This window comes from Choloepus didactylus, chromosome 4 (assembly GCF_015220235.1).
Source record: "Choloepus didactylus isolate mChoDid1 chromosome 4, mChoDid1.pri, whole genome shotgun sequence".
NCBI lineage: Eukaryota > Metazoa > Chordata > Mammalia > Pilosa > Megalonychidae > Choloepus > Choloepus didactylus.
The window spans coordinates 107968303-107989190 of NC_051310.1; the positions used below are offsets into that span (position 1 = coordinate 107968303).

At 35.9% G+C, this 20888-nt stretch overlaps 1 protein-coding gene across 5 annotated transcripts in view; it reads left to right on the forward strand.

Annotated features, from left to right (window-relative positions):
• The window catches only part of UACA (uveal autoantigen with coiled-coil domains and ankyrin repeats), a 154293-nt gene that overhangs the window by 52809 nt on the left and 80596 nt on the right, over positions 1-20888 (forward strand). For all 5 annotated transcript variants that reach the window (XM_037833538.1, XM_037833536.1, XM_037833535.1 and 2 more), the window contains exons 2-3: positions 1936-2069; positions 6170-6258. In XM_037833538.1, the coding sequence (XP_037689466.1) occupies positions 1972-2069; positions 6170-6258 (187 nt within the window). In that variant the 5' untranslated portion in view covers positions 1936-1971. The remainder of the gene's footprint in view (positions 1-1935; positions 2070-6169; positions 6259-20888) is intronic.

Below are 20888 nucleotides of genomic sequence, written 5' to 3' on the forward strand. Positions count from 1 at the left end.
GGTTAGTGATAGAAAACAAAAGCTCTTGTTTCTTTTTCTGGGTTTAAATAGCAGATAATAGAATCTTAATAATTGAGCAGTATTACTGTTAACTGACAGTGAACTGGAACTGAAAGCCATGTGATCATATGAGACTTTAGTCATGTTTAGCTATCTTTTAAAAAGCCTTAATTTTGTATTTTACAACTTTATCATTTTCCATTGTTCCTTTCTCTACCACCAAGTTTACTTGATGATGAAGTTGGGATTGTTTTAATAGCAGGGATAAACCAATCAATTTAGAGCAAGTATTTTGTGCTAAACATGACTTAATCCCTAAGGCATTTGAAAACACAGTGTTTTTTAAACTTACATCCACGATCATTCCCCAATTTAGAGTCACTAAACTTTTTGTTTTAAAGTTAAAGAAAGATAATGCCTAAAATGTAGTTCGGACTTTGAGCCAATAAGTAGGGCTATGCTCTACTTAGACCTGCAGTTTGAAGTTTTGAAGTGAGGAATATGTGGTGTTTGTCCCCAAATTTGACTAATTTAGAGACAATGCTGAAGTCTACTTAAGTACTTGAAACAAATTCAATTAATATTAAGTATCATGAATGAGTTAAAATTTAATGTTATCTTTTTTCATATTTAATTTTCACTTCATGTATTTAATGCATACCCTTTTTATTTAGCTAGACAATTAGTGGTGGTGATATTTTTGTTTGGAGGGGATAGTAGATATCAAGCAATTAAAAAGATATGCTTTCTGTAAGTGATTCATTATTTTTTTCAGAGATCTGTTATTTGTAAAATAGGATTTTCTTTGCAAGTTAAGTGAAAAATATGAAGTCCTTTTTTTTTTTGTTCTAGAAATAATACTGGAGTTAGCACAGAATTTAGCAGTGAGATGGTATGCTAATTTTAAAAAGTTAAAACCTTACCTGTTGAAAAAACGTGTATTTAAGTTCTGTGTACTGAGATTTATGTTTACTAAGAAAAGATTTTGGCTTCAGGATGTTTTGAATATATTTTCTCCAGTCAGTGCCAAATGCAGTTCAAATGTATGTTAGGTGATACATTCTTCTCTTTAAAAAAAATCACTATCTTTCATCTTCCTGTAAATGCTGTGCATTGGGTTTTTCTTAAAATATCTTTTTTACAAAAGTAGTACATGTTGAATGTAAAAAAATGAAAGAAGAAAATGAAAGTTACCTGTAATCCTGTTATCATAGTTAATACTTTTCAAGTCTTTAAAAATTTTTCTATGTACAAGTTTCTTTTTATCCTAATATATAAGCATAATGAATTCCTTCTCTGATGACTTTGTATACATATAGACAAATAAAATTAATTTGCCTTTATAAATATTTTTTAATGGTATCTTTTAAATAAAAAAGGGGAGCTCTTAAATTGTATACAGAATTCCACTGCATGTAAGTCTCGGGGGATATGAAACCAGAGCCAAATCTGTTAGTGAATGTGAGAAGCATACTCATTTTGGCACTAGAGAAGCCTTAGTTGGGCTAGATCACGTCAATCTTTTAATGTCCTGCAGACTTGATTTTTCTCTTCTGTTTAATGGGGATAATAATTTTAATTTTCTAGGGTTATTTGAATAATCCATAAGTTCAACAATTATTGTTTTTCTTTCTTTGCCCTGAAGTTTTGATGTCCTTTGGGTGTGTATGCAAATTAGTAAAATGTAGTTTTTAATATGTGGTCAGAGAATGTGAGAAAAATGCTTTTTTCCCCGAGAGTGTAATTAAAACTAATTTTTGTATATAATGGGTTTTGGAAAGGTCTAGGAGGTCTCCCTTCTAGTGAAGTTGGCTCAGCAGGGAGGAGGAAATTTGGGGTGCAATTGGGAAATAAGTGATTTATTACACAGTACTGCTTCCCTTTGTCTTTTCTTACTAGCACGCCATGTTTACTTTTTTTTTTTCCTTTTGGTAGCTTGCAGCAGATTGGAATAAATACGATGACCGATTGATGAAAGCAGCAGAAAGGGGAGATGTAGAAAAAGTGTCCTCAATCCTTGCTAAAAAGGGGGTCAATCCAGGCAAACTAGATGTGGAAGGCAGATCTGCGTAAGTATTACTGATGGTAGAAACATGTCTGAAGGTAATTTGAGTAGACCCTTGGGGTACAAATTAAATTTGTGAATTGTGATTATCAACTTTTTATTTAAAAAGTCTTTGCGAAAAACGAGTATTTAAAAATCTTTCAAAAATCTGTTAAACACCATAGACTAATAATTGTTCTCAGATGAAAGATTTACAAAGCTAGAGAGAGAATATTAGACTACTACCCAATAGTTCAGTTGTTTAGGCCACTTGGCAAACAGTCTATTTTATTTATTTGGTGCTTTCCCATATTCCTTATCTTTCTTGGTCTTTATAACAGCCTTCTAAAGGAAGTAGGAAAAAGTTTAGTGGTTAAATAACTTGGTCTAATCTTACGAAAAGTAATGGAGCTGGAATGTGAACCCAAACTTTCCATCTTTGGAGAATTCTGTACATTATGCTGTCTTTGCCCCCACCCCATGTTTATACTTGGATAATTTAATTTAATTGAGAATGTTTAAAGCAGAAGTGGAGTAGGAATAGCTAGTGGTTTAGGGAGCGACGGGTGATCCTGCCCTTTTGTTTTCGCCTTTCTGAGGAGGGCTTCTGGCTTATTGATCTACTTATGAGCCATTGTCTTCTTGCCCACCTCTCCCAGATCTTCTTCACTTCCTTTCCTATTGAAGGTGGGGAGCAGTTGGATTAAAGGGGATTGAGGCTCTGTTGAGATCCTCTACAATTTACCAGTTAAAACTTTATCTGGGAAGTCGTCCAAAGTTAGAGGTTAGAAGTCTAATTCCCTAAAATTCTTCTCGGTTTTATACTTACATGAGTTTATTTATAATATCTGGAAACCAGATCCTAAATATAGAAATGAATTTTAGGCAGTGAATAGTTAATGCTTGGTGTGGGTCATTACCTTGGAATGCTTAGATATTTAAGTATAGAAAAGATAGCAAAGCATGACTATAAATTAAGTCGTTTTTAAGAGTAATAAAGTTTGAAATGTTTTAAGTTCATAATGTTTCAATTTTATTAAATAGGCAATTTGATAGCTATGGAAACATTAGTTATTTTGAGTCCTGTCCCCTATTTTTGCTTTACTTTTAACCTATTTATAGTGCTTGTAGTATAAATTATAAAAAATTAATATCGGTCACCTTTTTTTTTTCATGTTTCTTTTTTCCCAAACCCTGAGATGTGAAAAGATGAATGAAATCTTTGGGATGAAACTCCTTGGTGAAACCAATCCAGAGTTTGAATGTTTAAATGAATGGTTGCTTGAGTTTTTGTTTGGACTTCTTTTCTAATGTTCAATTTTGATTGAGATTATTTGTATTAATGGTTGGAGTTTATAAAATTTGGTGTAAGTTGATGAACTTTGAACTTCCGTTTATAAAAATATTTGAATAGTGTTAGCCTTTGAGGTTTTCACTTGTTGGAAGTAAAATTCTTTCCTGAGATTCATAGAATAAAATGTTTTCCTTCCATACATAAAAACTGTATTCTTCCTTAATGAGAGCCTTTTTATTTAGGTCAAGTATAGCACATTTTACAGTTGTATTACCTATATTGTCTGTAATTACAAAATCAATTTTATTGTGAATGAATCTGTTTTTGATTTTTTAATTTAAAATAAAAGTAACATGTAATTCTTGACCTCAATCCATTTTCAAGAATTGAAATACTTGAAGCCTTGAGGAAGTCACGGCAAGGGCTTGTTTTCTTCCCATTCAGCTCCGTTCTAAGGTGCATCCCTCTGGGCCCCAAACAAAACAGGGCAAGTTCACCAAGGTTCCTGCTGCCTCTTGGAGAGTCTTGGACACCATTTCCTGTCTCCCCATTTGTTCAAGTTTCTCAAAAGTGGTGTTGAGCCTCCTAGCTGTTCTCTCGGGAACCAACAAAGACACCCAGGGGAAAAAGTGGCCTCTGTCACTAAGCTGACCTCTCCGGACCTCTTTCTGTGCATCCTGACCTAGTAATTATTCGCTATTTTATTTGCTCACTGATGCCTTTAAGCATGTGTCTTGTGTTTTGTGCAGTTTTTCTAATTTTCGAGAGGTAGGGTTTGTCCAAATTACCTAACCTTCCACTGTGGAAGTAGAAGTCTAGGTTCTTGTTTTAAAAAGAAAGCTTAATATATTTCAACTCTTATAAAAATGACTATATCAAGTTGATTTTTTTTTAATCGCAAAGGAGTATTTCTGTAAAGTTTTTCAAATTTCCTTTACGATTTTTTTCATTTTAGTGACTTGATATTCTTTCAGAAAATATCTGCTATTTATAGCACACCAGTATTAATAATACATTGTAGATTTGTTGATTTCTTTTCTTTAGTGCATCATCAGTATAATGTTGATTTACTTTGAAAAAAGAGGTCTTCCAAATTTTGTGAGCTAAGAAATAAAAATATACAAACAAAAAATGATATTTGCGAGATTGTTGAGAGACTAAATACCTTTGTTTAAGGGAAATTACTATTCCTTGAAAGGTCCTAATGTGCATTGCATAGTCTAATTCACTACTTCAGAGAGGGATTGCAGAGATATTAAATGATGCTCAGTCATGTAGCAATTTAATTATTCTACTGTGAGAACTTATCTAACTTAAGAATATTAGATTCCTTTTACCAGAAACATCTCTTTTTCTTTAAATGAACACAAACCTGCTTTACTAAGTAGTGATTGGTCTTTAGTTTGCATTTATATCTGTTATTATATAGAGTTGCATGACTGAGTATTATAATGTCTGGAAATGGATTTGCCAAGTTATCTTCAGATTTTGTTTCCAAGCATTCATTTAATCAAATATTTGAAGGCCCACCATCTATCTGGCATTGTTATTGGCTCTGAGGACGTAATAGGAAACAAACAGACAAAAATCCCTGCTTTTGTTGAGTTTGCAGTCCAGTGGGAAGAGACTGAAAAACTGTAAGGAAAATTAAAAATGAAATTTTATATTATATTAGGAAATATAGTCCCACAATAATAAAGGCAGAAATGGAGAACTGGGAGTTCCAAAGTTTCAGGAGATGGAAGAGTTATAAAGTTTTTAAATAGTATGTCCAGGGAAGCCGCCTACTGGGTGTGTCTCTGTATCCAGGCGCCTTGCTAAGCACTTCCATGTCTTTTATCTTCTGGCTTCTTCAGAAGGGTTCATGTACTTGTTTAGGGCCTCAGTGCTATTTGAATCTGAGTTCAACAACACTTGCCAATAAATCCTACTGTTTTTATCGGTTTGGATTTGGTAGAGTACTAGCCAGTGTCACTTATTGTGTACAATATATATCTGTGTTTGTTGATTAATAGTGTTGAATGATCAAAGAAATAATGGAATACTAGCCAGTGTCACTTATTGTGTACAATATATATCTGTGTTTGTTGATTAATAGTGTTGAATGATCAAAGAAATAATGGAATATTTTTTTATATAGTTTAAAGTTAGTTTCTTAATCAGCTTGTCTTGCCTTACTAGGAAACTTGTTCAATTATGCCAGTTTGCATGAAACTTCAACCAATTATATGTGTGTAAACAAAAGGAAGAATTAGATGGTAGTTGTTGGTACTGTTAGGGAATAAGGAGGCACCAATTCTTTTATGGCTTTTCAAGTGCTTGTCTCAAAGGCTTTTCTATGTCAGTTTTAGTTTGCTAATTCTAAAGAGAAGTGATAATGTGTTTTGACCTTTTTTTAGACTCAGCCTTCCGTTATAATTTCATTTGTTTCGGCAGTTTGAATATATTTGAAAGCCATGCAAAATAATCTGATAGAAATTTTTCAGTGCACTTACTAAGCTTTAATCACCAGTGTTTTTGCCATTGAAATCATAATCCAATTAATGGTGCAGTATTATAAATTTTCTATTATTATTAAGGTTATGGAACATTAGAATATTTCATTGGTTCAAAGGAGGTATTTCTAGAAAGTATTGACCCCTTATGTAAATTTGGGTTAAAATGAGTTTTTAAGTAATATGGAATAGGTTTCTTTTTTCTTCTACTAAGTATATAGATGTTCTAACATAGCCTTTCAAATGTGTGTGTGTTGAGCAAAGGGTGACATTAATGTAGCTTTTAAGTTGACCTTTGGAAGTTTCCATGGCATAACATGTTTTCTTTTTGTTTAGCTTCCATGTTGTGGCCTCAAAAGGGAATCTTGAGTGTTTGAATGCTATCCTTATACATGGAGTTGATATTACAACCAGTGATACTGCAGGTATGTTTTTCTCTGTAGTCATTTACAAAACATAAAGAGAGATAAAAATTTTGTCCACTACTAATGTTCTCTTCTTCTTTTGTTATTTGTATGAAGCTGTTTTATTTTGCTTCTTTCCTTAGCTTCTTCCTTTCCTTCCTCCCTGCCTTCTTACTCCCCTCCTCATTTGCTTCTATGATGATAATTAAAATTTTCTTTGATACGGGCTTTAGACTTGGGATGCAAATCTATATTTGATTAGTAAAATCAACTCAGAAACTTACTTTTTCAGTATTTTGAAACAGTTAATATATGATAGGATTATTTGTTATTTGGAAGATCTGCAAATTCAACAGGGTCAGGAGCCTTTTTTCCTTCTCCTCCTTGTTTTCTCATTTTGTTGTTACAGCTCTTCCTGTCTTTCCCATTTAGTTCTGTTAGCTTTTTTTTTTTAATATCTTTTTGAAAATGCATCCATTTCATTTTTATCAAATGTTTTAATATGTAAGTGAAAATTGTATTCCTCCACTTCTGTGAAATAAAAAAATTTGGTTTGAGTTATAATAGCTTTTTTCTTGTACCATATATTACTAATTTGAGTTTTCAGTGTTTAAAAATTATCAAAGAACCTCCTGTGATTGATTCTAAAGTTTTTTTCTTTTTTGTTCATTTATGCTCAGTTTTGTTAGTTCTTCATTTCCTACTTTCTCTTTATGCCTTTCTTCCTTTTTAAATAGCAGATAGTTTAGAAAATTCATGAAATTAGAAAAATTATAGCTCATAGCCCTCTTTAACTGGTTATTTTGATACATTTACTTCCATATTTTTTTCTTTTTTTCAAACAAGCACACTTCCCCCTTCTCCTTATCCCCTGTAACCTCTAATCTACTTTCTATCTCTGTGAATTTGCTATTTTTAGACATCTCTTATAAGTGATATCATATAGTAGTTGTCTTTATGTGCCTTATTTATTTCGTTGAGCATTATGTTTTCAAGGTTCTTCTACATTGCAGCATGTCGCATGACTTTATTCCTTTTATGACTGAATAATATTCCATTGTGTTATGTACTGCAATTTGTTTATCCATGCATTTGTTGATGGATACTTGAGTTGTTTTCACCTCTTAGCTACTGTGAGTAATGCTCCTATGAACACTGATGTACAAGTATCTGTTTGAGATCCTGTTTTCACTTTCTTTGGGTATATACCTAGAAATGGAATTGATGGGTCATTTGGTAATTCTGTATTTAACTTTTTGAGGAACTTCCATATTTCTTTCCACAGTGGCTGTACCATTTTACATTCCTACCAACAAGGCACTGGAGTTCCAGTTTCTCTGTATCCTCTCCAACCTCTCCAATACTTATTTTCCTTTTTTTTAAATAGCCATACTTGTTGGTGTGAAGTGATATCTCATTGTGGTTTTGATTTGCATTTCCCTAATGGCTAATGATGTTGAGGTCTTTTAATATGCTTACAGGCCAATTGTATATCTTCTTTGAAGAAATTCCTATTTAAGTTCTTTGCTTATTTTAAAAATTGGGTTGTTTGTCTTTTTGTTGTACTGTAAAGGTACTTTATATGTTCTGGATATTAAGCCCTTATCCGATGTATGTTTTGCAATTATTTTCTCCCATCCTTTAGGTTGTTGTGTCACTTTCTTGATAATTTCCTTTGCACAGAGGTTTTAAATTTTGATGGGGTCTCTTGTATTGCTTATACTTTTGGTATCATATCTAAGAAGTCATTGCTGAATCCCAGGTCATGAATATTTGCCCCTATGTTATCTTCTGAGAGTTTTATGGTTTTAGCTCTTATATTTAGGTTCTTGATCCCTTTTGAGTTGATTTTTGTATATGTTATGAGGTAGGAGTCTAACTTCATTCACTTGCTTGTGGATATCCGGTTTTCACAGCACCGTTTATTGAAGAGACTATACTTTCCTCTTAGCACTTGTGTCAAAAATCAATTAGCTCTATGTATGATATATTTTACAATAAGTTGTGGAATTGTGACCCATGACATTCTTTGAAATTTGCTCTCTAACTACTTGTTAAATCATATTTAGAAAGTTATCACTGCTATGTATATATGTTAACGTTCACAGTAAAAAATGCATTAAAAAATCAATTAACCATAGATGTACTGGTCTATTTCTGGTCTTTAAATTCTGTTCCAGTGATCTTTTTGTCTATCTTTATGCCAGTACCATATGTTTTGATTACTGTAGCTGTGTAGTACAATTTGAAATTGGGAGTGTGAATCCTCCAACCTAGTTCTTTTTCAAGATTGTTTTGGCTATTTGGGGCCCCTTGTAGTTCCACATGAATCTAAGGATCAGTTTTTCCATTTCTGCAAGAAAGGCTACTGAAAGTTTGATAAGGATTCCATTGAAAATATAGATGGTTTTGGATAATATTGACATCTGGACAGTATTAAACATTTCCAATCCATGAATGTGGGATGTCTTGCCATTTATTTAAATCTTCTTTAATGTCTTACAACATTGCTTTATAGTTTTCAGTATACAAATCTTTTATATCCTTCATTAAATTTATTCCTATATATTTATTCTTAGGAATTGTTGTAAATAGAATTGTTTTCTTAAACTATTCCTCAGATGATTCATTACTTTTGTATAGGAGCACAATTGTTGTATGTTGATTATGTATCTGCTACTTTGCTGATCTCGTTCCTAGCTCTATTAGTTTTCTTGTGGATTCCTTTGGATTTTTTATATATAAGATCATATTGCTTATATAGAGAGATAGTTTTATTTCTTCCTTTCCAATTTGGATTTCTTTTATTTTCTTTTTCTTGCCTAATTGTTCTGGTTTGAACTTCTAGTACAATATTGAATAGCAGTGGTGAAAGCAGGCATCTTCGTCTTGTTCTTAGATCTAGGGAGAAAGCTTGAAGTCTTTCACCATTGAGTGTGATGTTTGTTTTGGTTTCATAAATGGCCGTTATCATGTTGAGAAAGCTCCCTTCTATTCCTTGTTTTCTGAGTGTTTTTATTAGGAAAGTTTGCTGGACTATGTCAAATATCTTTTCCACATCTATTGAGATAATTAATTTGGTTTTTTTTTCCCTTAAATTCTGTTTATGTAGTGTATTAATTACGTTGATTGACTTTCATATGTTGAACCATCCATGTATTTGTGGGATAAATCCCATTTGGTCATGGGTATAATCTTTTAAATATGCTGTTGGAGTAACTTTTCTCACTATTTTGTTGAAGACTTGCATCTGTATTCAAAAGAAGAATTGATGTATACTTTTCTTTTCTTGTGATATCTTTACTAGGCCTTGGTATTGGGGCAATACTGGTCTCATAGAATGAATTAGGAACTGTTCCCTCCTCTTGAATTCTTTGGAAGAGTTTGAGAAGGATTTGTGTTACTTCTTTAAGTGTTTGGTAGAGTTCGCCAATGAAACCATCTGGTCCTGGACTTTTCTTTGGTGGAATGTTTTTTTTTTTTTTTTTTTTTTTTCTGTGGTCAATATCCCCTTTATTTCACCAGCTTGTAATCCCTAATACTTTTTTTTTTTTTTTAATCATCATTTTATTGAGATATATTCACATACCACGCAGTCATACAAAACAAATTGTACTTTCGATTGTTTACAGTACCATTACATAGTTGTACATTCATCACCTAAATCAATCCCTGACACCTTCATTAGCACACACACAAAAATAACAAGAATAATAATTAGAGTGAAAAAGAGCAATTGAAGTAAAAAAGAACACTGGGTACCTTTGTCTGTTTGTTTGCTTCCCCTACTTTTCTACACATCCATCCATAAACTAGACAAAGTGGAGTTTGGTCCTTATGGCATTCCCAATCCCACTGTCACCCCTCATAAGCTACATTTTTATACAACTGTCTTCGAGATTCATGGGTTCTGGGTTGTAGTTTAATAGTTTCAGGTATCCACCACCAGCTACCCCAATTCTTTAGAACCTAAAAAAGGTTGTCTAAAGTGTGCATAAGAGTGCCCACCAGAGTGATCTCTCGGCTCGTTTTGGAATCTCTCTGCCACTGAAGCTTATTTCATTTCCTTTCACATCCCCCTTTTGGTCAAGAAGATGTTCTCCATCCCACGATGCCGGGTCTACATTCCTCCCCGGGAGTCATATTCCACGTTGCCAGGGAGATTCACTTCCCTGGGTGTCTGATCCCACGTAGGGGGGAGGGCAGTGATTTCACCTTTCAAGTTGGCTTAGCCAGAGAGAGAGGGCCACATCTGAGCAACAAAGAGGCATTCAGGAGGAGACTCTTAGGCACAAATACAGGGAGGCCTAGCCTCTCCTTTGCAGCAACCGTCTTTCCAAGGGTAAAACTTATGGTAGAGGGCTCAACCCATCAAACCACCAGTCCCCTATGTCTGTGGTCATGTTAGCAACCATGGAGGTGGGGTAGGCGAATACCCCTGCATTCTCCACAGGCTCCTCAAGGGGGCACTACATCTTTTTTTTTTTTTTTTCCTTGTTTGTCTTTTTTCTTTTTTTTTTTTTTTTAACTTTCCCTTCTTTTTTAAATCAACTGTATGAAAAAAAAAGTTAAAAAGAAAACAAACATACAATAAAAGAACATTTCAAAGAGACCATAACAAGGGAGTAAGAAAAAGACAACTAACCTAAGATAACTGCTTAACTTCCAACATGTTCCTACTTTACCCCAAGAAAGTTACATAATATAGCAACATTTCAGTGAACTTGTTCCTACTACATCCATCAGAAATTAACAGAACATAGTCATTACTGGGCATCCCCAGAACGTTAAATAGCTTATCTGTTCTTCTTGGATTATTGTTCCCCCTTCCTTAATTGCTCTCTACTGCTAGTTCCCCTACATTCTACATTATAAACCATTTGTTTTACATTTTTCAAAGTTCACATTAGTGGTAGCATATAATATTTCTCTTTTTGTGCCTGGCTTATTTCGCTCAGCATTATGTCTTCAAGGTTCATCCATGTTGTCATATGTTTCACCAGATCGTTCCTTCTTACTGCCGCGTAGTATTCCATCGTGTGTATATACCACATTTTATTTATCCACTCATCTGTTGAAGGACATTTGGGTTGTTTCCATCTCTTGGGAATTGTGAATAATGCTGCTATGAACATTGGCGTGCAGATATCTGTTCGTGTCACTGCTTTCCGATCTTCCGGGTATATACCGAGAAGTGCAATCGCTGGATCGAATGGTAGCTCTATATCTAGTTTTCTAAGGAACTGCCAGACTGACTTCCAGAGTGGCTGAACCATTATACAGTCCCACCAACAATGAATAAGAGTTCCAATTTCTCCACATCCCCTCCAGCATTTGTAGTTTCCTGTTTGTTTAATGGCAGCCATTCTAACCGGTGTTAGATGGTATCTCATTGTGGTCTTAATTTGCATCTCTCTAATAGCTAGTGAAGCTGAACATTTTTTCATGTGTTTCTTGGCCATTTGTATTTCCTCTTCAGAGAACTGTCTTTTCATATCTTTTGCCCATTTTATAATTGGGCTGTCTGTACTATTGTCATTGAGTTGTAGGATTTCTTTGTATATGCAAGATATCAGTCTTTTGTCAGATACATGGTTTCCAAAAATTTTTTCCCATTGAGTTGGCTGCCTCTTTACCTTTTTGAGAAATTCCTTTGAGGTGCAGAAACTTCTAAGCTTGAGGAGTTCCCATTTATCTATTTTCTCTTTTGTTGCTTGTGCTTTGGGTGTAAAGTCTAGGAAGTGGCCTCCTAATACAAGGTCTTGAAGATGTTTTCCTACATTATCTTCTAGGAGTTTTATGGTACTTTCTTTTATATTGAGATCTTTGGTCCATTTTGAGTTAATTTTTGTGTAGGGGGTGAGGTAGGGGTCCTCTTTCATTCTTTTGGATATGGATATCCAACTCTCCCAGCCCCATTTGTTGAAAAGACCATTATGGCTCAGTTCGGTGACTTTGGGGGCCTTATCAAAGATCAGTCGGCCATAGATCTGAGGGTCTATCTCTGAATTCTCATTTCGATTCCATTGATCTATATGTCTATCTTTGTGCCAGTACCATCCTGTTTTGGCAACTGTGGCTTTATAATAAGCTTCAAAGTCAGGGAGTGTAAGTCCTCCCACTTCGTTTTTCTTTTTTAGAGTGTCTTTAGCAATTCGAGGCATCTTCCCTTTCCAAATAAATTTGATAACTAGCTTTTCCAAGTCTGCAAAGTAGGTTGTTGGAATTTTGATTGGGATTGCATTGAATCTGTAGATGAGTTTGGGTAGAATTGACATCTTAATGACATTTAGCCTTCCTATCCATGAACATGGAATATTTTTCCATCTTTTAAGGTCCCCTTCTATTTCTTTTAGTAGAGTTATGTAGTTTTCTTTGTATAGGTCTTTTACATCTTTGGTTAAGTTTATTCCTAGGTACTTGATTTTTTTAGTTGCTATTGAAAATGGTATCTTTTTCTTGAGTGTCTCTTCAGTTTGTTCATTTCTAGCATATAGAAACATTACTGACTTATGTGCATTAATCTTGTATCCCGCTACTTTGCTAAATTTGTTTATTAGCTCTAGTAGGTGTATCGTTGATTTCTCAGGGTTTTTTAGATATAAGATCATATCATCTGCAAACAATGACAGTTTTACTTCTTCTTTTCCAATTTGGATGCCTTTTATTTCTTTGTCTTGCCGGATTGCCCTGGCTAGCACTTCCAGCACAATGTTGAATAACAGTGGTGACAGCGGGCATCCTTGTCTTGTTCCTGATCTTAGAGGGAAGGCTTTCAGTCTCTCACCATTGAGTACTATGCTGGCTGTGGGTTTTTCATATATGCTCTTTATCATGTTGAGGAAGTTTCCTTCAATTCCTACCTTTTGAAGTGTTTTTATCAAAAACGGATGTTGGATTTTGTCAAATGCTTTTTCAGCATCTATTGAGATGATCAATTGATTTTTCCCTTTCGAGTTTTTAATGTGTTGTAATACATTGATTGTTTTTCTTATGTTGAACCATCCTTGCATGCCTGAAATGAACCCCACTTGGTCATGGTGTATGATTTTTTTAATGTGTCTTTGGATTCGATTTGCAAGTATTTTGTTGAGGATTTTTGCATCTATATTCATTAGGGAGATTGGCCGGTAGTTTTCCTTTTTTGTAGCATCTTTGCCTGGTTTTGGTATTAGATTGATGTTAGCTTCATAAAATGAGTTAGGTAGTGTTCCATTTTTTTCAATGTTTTGAAAGAGTTTGAGTAAGATTGGTGTCAGTTCTTTCTGGAAAGTTTGGTAGAATTCCCCTGTGAAGCCATCTGGCCCTGGGCATTTATTTGTGGGAAGATTTTTGATGACTGATTGGATCTCTTTGCTTGTGATGGGTTGGTTGAGGTCTTCTATTTCTTCTCTGGTCAGTCTAGGTTGTTCATATGTTTCCAGGAAATTGTCCATTTCTTCTACATTATCCAGTTTGTTGCCATACAGTTGTTCATAATATCCTCTTATAATTTTTTTAATTTCTTCAGGATCTGCAGTTATGTCACCTTTTTCATTCATTATTTTGTTTATATGGGTCTTCTCTCTTTTTGATTTTGTCAGTCTAGCTAGGGGCTTGTCAATCTTGTTGATCTTCTCAAAGAACCAACTTTTGGTGATATTTATCCTTTCTATTGTTTTTTTGTTCTCTATGTCATTTATTTCTGCTTTAATCCTTGTTATTTCTTTTCTTCTACTTGGTTTAGGATTGGTTTGCTGTTCATTTTCTAGCTTCTTCAGTTGATCCATTAGTTCTTTGATTTTGGCTCTTTCTTCCTTTTTAATATATGCGTTTAGTGCTATAAATTTCCCCCTTAGCACTGCTTTTGCTGCATCCCATAGGTTTTGGTATGTTGTGTTCTCATTTTCATTCGTCTCTATATATTTAGCAATTTCTCTTGCTATTTCTTCTTTAACCCACTGATTGTTTAGGAGTGTGTTGTTTAACCTCCAGGTATTTGTGAATTTTCTAAGTCTCTGATGGTTATTGACTTCTAATTGTATTCCATTGTGGTCAGAGAATGTGCTTTGAATAATTTCAATCTTTTTAAATTTATTGAGGCTTGTTTTATGTCCCAGCATATGATCTATTCTGGAGAAAGTTCCGTGAGCACTAGAAAAGTATGTGTATCCTGGTGATTTGGGATGTAATGTCCTGTAGATGTCTGCTAAATCTAATTCATTTATCAGATTGTTTAGGTTTTCAATTTCCTTATTGGTCTTCTGTCTGGTTGATCTATCTATAGGAGAGAGTGATGTGTTGAAGTCTCCCACAATTATTGTGGAAACATCAATTGCTTCCTTTAGTTTTGCCAATGTTTCTCTCATGTATTTTGTGGCACCTTGATTGGGTGCATAGACATTTACGATTGTTATTTCTTCTTGCTGAATTGCCCCTTTTATTAGTATGTAGTGGCCTTCTTTGTCTCTCAAAACATCCCTGCATTTGAAGTCTATTTTATCTGAGATTAATATTGCTACACCTGCTTTGTTTTGGCTGTAGCTTGCATGAAATATTTTTTTCCATCCTTTCACTTTCAGTTTCTTTGTGTCCCTGTGTCTAAGATGAGTCTCTTGTATGCAACATATTGATGGTTCATTTTTTTTGATCCATTCTGCGAATCTATATCTTTTAATTGGGGAGTTTAATCCATTTACATTCAACGTTAAAACCGTGAAGGCATTTCTTGAATCGGCCATCTTATCCTTTGGATTATGTTTGCCATATTTTTCCCTCTCTCTATTAATATCCTTTATTGTACCCATACCGAATCTCTTTAGTACTGAACCTTTCTCCAAGTCTCTCTGTCCTGTCTTTGTTTCTCTGTCTGTAGAGCTCCCTTTAGTATCTCCAGTAGGGCAGGTCTCTTGTTAGCAAATTCTCTCAGCATTTCTTTGTCTGTGAAAAATTTAAGCTCTCCCTCAAATTTGAAGGAGAGCTTTGCTGGATAAAGTATTCTTGGCTGGAAATTCCTCTCACTCAGAATTTTAAATATATCGTGCCACTGCCTTCTCGCCTCCATGGTGGCTGCTGAGTAGTCACTACTTAGTCTTATGCTGTTTCCTTTGTATGTGGTGAATTGCTTTTCTCTTGCTGCTTTCAGAACTTGCTCCTTCTCTTCTATGTTTGACAGTGTGATCAGTATATGTCTCGGAGTGGGTTTTTTTGGATTTATTCTATTTGGAGTTCGCTGAGCATTTATGATTTGTGTATTTATGTTGTTTAGAAGATTTGGGAAGTTTTCCCCAACAATTTCTTTGAATACTCTTCCTAGACCTTTACCCTTTTCTTCCCCTTCTGGGACACCAATGAGTCTTATATTCGGACGTTTCATATTATCTATCATATCCCTGAGGTCCATTTCGAGTTTTTCAATTTTTTTCCCCATTCTTTCTTTTATGCTTTCATTTTCCATTCTGTCATCTTCCAGGTCACTGATTCGTTGTTCAACTTCCTCTAGTCTTGTACTATGAGTGTCCAGAATCTTTTTAATTTGGTCAACAGTTTCTTTAATTTCCATAAGATCATCCATTTTTTTATTTAGTCTTGCAATGTCTTCTTTATGCTCTTCTAGGGTCTTCTTGATTTCCTTCATATCCCGTACTATGGTCTCATTGTTCATCTTTAGTTCTTTGAGTAGCTGCTCTAGGTGCTGTGTCTCTTCTGGTCTTTTGATTTGGGTGCTTGGGCTTGGGTTATCCATATCGTCTGGTTTTTTCATATGCTTTATAATTTTCTGTTGTTTTTGGCCTCGTGACATTTGCTGAACTTGATAGGGTTCTTTTAGGGTTTGTAGACCAGTTGAAGTCCTTATCTCTAATTTATCAGATCTACAGCTTCGTGGCGTACACTTTCTCTAACTAACCAGCAGGTGGCGTCCACGAGCCACCTGTTCTCCACAAGCCAGCTCTCCCCTGCTTAGCCTTTTTGGTGAGTGGGGGAGTGAGTCTTGTGGGGCCCAATTGGTGTACCAAGCTTGCGTGTGTAGTTGGTGTTGCCTGCCCTGTATGTGGGTCGTGTTTCTGGGCAGTCGGGGAGGGGGGGGTGGCCCTAACAATCAAATCTCCCTGATGATCCTAGAGTTTTAAAGCTGCTGCAATAGTCTAATCCTTCAGTTCAGTCCTGCCACAGTTTGTCTCTGCCACTGACCCACAAGTCTTTGGTATTGGCGTATGGCTCCTGAGACTTGCAAGTGGGCCCCTCTTCCAGGCTGTGCACCCCGGGTCCTCTGTTGAGGGATGACTGTGCTATGTCACAGGTGAGTGCCGTCCCCCCAGGGCAGTTCTGGGCTGCTGGGCTGTGTTGGGAGGCTCCCAGTCTGCTCAAATGATGGCTGAATGGGGCTCTGTTAATTCACACTGCTCCCCCTTCCCAGCTCTGGGACATTCAGCTGAGGTTGCAGGGAAGGCTAATGTCCACGCCCAGTTTTGTGGTGTGTGCCTGTTATTTGAAGCACTTCCGTCACACTGGGTTGTCTGGGGCAGCTCTGGGCTATGGGGCTGGCGATGGGCAGGAGTGTTTCCTGTCCACCAGGATGGTGGCTGTGAGCGGACACCCCCCTTTTCTTGGGAAGTTGTGTTGTTTAGTGAATTTTCTCAGCCACTGGATTATTGCCTTTTGTCTCAGAGCTCTCTTAGTTCTGCTCTTGACTTGACGTGCCCAAATTTCAATTCTTTGAAGCTTTCTGTATTGAGCTTCTTAGAGTAATTGTTTTAGAAAAAGCAAAAAGGATTAAAAAAAAAAAACAAAAAAAAAAAACAAACAAACAAGCAAAAAAAAAACGGCCCTCCTCAGAGATCTAATGGGTTATTGAAATGCTAATAGACAAAGCAACCAGGGCCATTAAGGAAAGGTGCACAGGGCAGAGAGATCAGCTTTGCTTCGGGATTTGCATATGCGCCTCAAGGCCTGATCTCCGCCCTTCCCCTTTCTGTGTTCACCAGAACTCCAAAAATCCTCTGCTTTTATTTTGGAGTTTTTCGTGTTGTTTTTTTTCTATGCCTGTCTCCTCTCTGCTGGGCTGGCTGCTCTCAGAGTCTCTGGTGTCTGGTCTCAGTCTATCTATGGTTGGAGTTTGAATCAGTAGAATGAGTTTCCGATAAGAGCAGCCACTGCAATTCTCCCTTCTCCTTCCCGGAGCTGACAGCCCCTCCTCCCCCGGGACTGATCCTGGTAGGGAGGGGCGCGGGTCCCCTGGCCGCAAAAACTTACAGATTTCGCTGATCTCAGCAGTTCCACGTTTTCATGAGTGTTGTATGAAGTATGCCCAAAGACAGATTGCTCTGTGGTGTCCAGTCCACGCAGTTCCTGGCTTTTTACCTACTTTCCTGGAGGAGTAACTAAAACATACAGCTCACCAGTCTGCCATCTTGCCCCGCCCCCTCTGGTGGAATGTTTTTGAGTATTGATTCAATCTCTGTACTCGTTAGAGATTTAGTGAGGCTTTCTATTTCTTCTTTAGTTAATTTAGGTAATTTGTGTATTTTTAGGAATTTTTCCATTTCATCTAGATTATCTAATTTGTTGTGAGAACAAATTTGTTGTAATTTGAAAGAACACTGTTAATGTTCTTTTTTTTTTTTATTAAATTCAGTTTTATTGAAATACATTCACACACCATACAATCATCCATGATATACAATCCACTGTCCACAGTATGATAACATAGTTATGCGTTCATCACCACAATCTATCTCTGAACATTTTCCTTACATCAGAAAGAACCAGAACAAGAATAAAAAATAAAAGTGAAAAAAAACACCCAAATCATCCCCCCATCCCACCCCATTTGTCCTTTAGTTTTTATCCCTATTTTTCTACTCATCCATACACTAGATAAAGGGGGTGTGATCCACAAGGTCTTCACAATCCCACTGTCACCCCTTGTAATCTACATTATTATATAATTGTCTTCAGGAGTCCAGACTGCTGGGTTGGAGTTTAGTAGTTTCAGATATTTACTTCTAGCTATTCCAATACATTAAAGCCTAAGAGGTGTTATCTATATAGTGCATAAGAATGTCCACCAGAGTGACCTCTCGACTCCATTTGGAATCTCTCAGCCACTGAAACTATTTTGTCTCATTTTGCATCCCCCTTTTGGTCAAGAAGATACTCTCAGTCCCACGATGCCGGGTCCACATTCATCCCCAGGAGTCATACTCTGTGTTGCCAGGGAGATTTACACCCCTGGGAGTCGGGTCCCACGTAGGGGGGAGGGCAGCGAGTTCACCTGTCGAGATGGCTCAGTTAGAGAGAGAGAGGGCCACATCTGAGCAACAAAGAGGTACTCAGGGGGAGACTCTTAGGCACCATTACATACAACTTTAGACTCTCCTTTGTGGTAATGAGCTTCATAAGGGCAAGTCCCATGCTCGAGGGCTCAGCACATCAAACCGCCAGTCCCAATGTTTGTGGCAGCATATGCTAGGGGATCAGCATCTCAAAGTTTAGAGATAGGCCTTACACTTCAGGGATAGAGTTAACTGCTGTAAGAGCTTACAATCTAGGGACTATTACAATTATTGTGTCCACGTTAGGCTATGTTCTAAGATTCAATTCTGAGTTTACACATTGTAGTTAGTCCATATTGGTGAGGCATCATCCCTCTCACCATGTTTTCTCCAACACTTTTACTCCTATATATATATTTTCCTACAATTTTATAAAGTTATATTCACATACCATACATTGTTAATGTTCTTAATCAAACCTGAATGTTATTTTGAAAGAGAAGTCCTAAATTTTCTGTTTTTGAATAGTTGGGAGAAGGTTTATATCTGATGTATTATTGTGGGAAAAGTCGAAATAGGGGATTTAGGAGAAAGGCTTAGTGAACTGACCAGTAGTTGGAGACTTGAAGTCTACTGTTGGTCTTTGGTAGTGTTACAGAATCATAAAGTCTCAGATATTTAAGAAACATTAAGGGCCATTTATTTTAAATGCATATATTATTCAGTATGTGAATTCTCTTTGTCACGAGGCCAGTCAGCATTTGGTTGGACATTTCTTATGATGGGGAACTAACTGCCTTATAAAAACAGCAGTAATTATGATAATAACAAGAATGATTGACACTTATATAGCACTGGACTATTCTGCTAAGTGTTTTACTTGTATTAATTCATTTCTGTCGCTGCAACACAGTAAGGCTTTGAGGCACTAGGCCATTAAATAAGTTGGCCAAGACCCTTCAGTAGATAAGTGGCAGAGACTGTGTTCTTAGCCATTATGCCTCACAAGGAAACCTGTTCCATATTTGGTTAACTATATTTATAACAATTATTTCTTGTAGGCAATTGAAATCTCTCTTTTACCTGGATTTCTGACGATACTTAGTCCTACCTAAAGCATAAGTTTGCCTACCTATCACAAGATGAAACTTTTAAGTATTTGAATATAGCTATTGCTTCTCTTCAATGTATGTGTTGGTATTCCATTCATTAGCATAACATTTTTAGTTCTCTGGGACTTTTGACGGATTATTTTTGTCTCTTCTACTTTGTTATTCAATTAGATATGGTGTTGACCTAGAAAGGAGAATTTCCTTAACAACTTTAATATTTTATCCTATGTCTCCAAGTTTGGACAAACGAATATATACTGTTAAGCAGCTGTATTTGGAAATGAAAGAGAGAGAGAGAGGTGAGAGTGAAAGAGGAAAGGAGATCTCACAGTTTAGTTAGGAAAATCTTTACCTCAAGATACATCAGATTCTAAACTGAAGACCAAAGTCAGTGTATCTGCCACCTTTGAATGATGAAAGGAATGCTTCTATACTTATATATGCCTTCCATTGCTGTAGGGGAATATTTATATTAGAAATTTTGGAATAACCAGATCTCTTCAGTACTGCAAGACTTTATTTACTTATTGTACTGATTCAAATTCAAATAAGTATCTTGCTTGTTTTTGTCTGTATTCTTTCTTCTCTGGCTGTTTTTCCCTAGTGGCTAATTTATGACTTTTGCCCTCCTTCCTTCAGTGCAGATAAAGTTCAAATGCTTTCCCAATATTAGCAGACATCATTTCATATACTGTATCCCAAGATACTCTTTTTAACTTTTTTTTGTCTTTTGTTTTTGCTGTTGTTTAGTTATATTTTTATTTGATTTACTTTATTATTTTGTCCTTAGAGTTGTCCATCCTTGAAGACAAGGACCTTGTCTCATTTGCTGTAGTGTCTTATAATCCAGATGTGGGTATTTGATATAAATGTGATAAAAAATACTTTGGGTTTTATCTTAACTTGTTTATTGCTAGCAGTTTGAAAGTATATTTAAAATGACCAGATTTCATGTCTGTTTTGGGGTATTTGTGATCAAGGTTTTACCAGATCTAATTCATGTTGGTATGCTTTAGCTCTGATGTTTCCTTGATTTCTTGTTGCTGTTTCTCAGGTGAATGAATTTGGTATTTCCTTAGCCTTGACCTGATATTATGGTGAGGCCAAGTTTCTGTGGTATTTTATTGAATACCAGGGGCTGCCAACACTGTGCCTAGCCCCACCATCCCTCTTTCATTCTGTCTCTTTCTCCTCATGTGAATATAATTTATTCCAGTCACTTTATGTAACATGATATATTTCTAGGAAACTTGACCGTGAACAGTAGCATATTGAAATTTGTAAT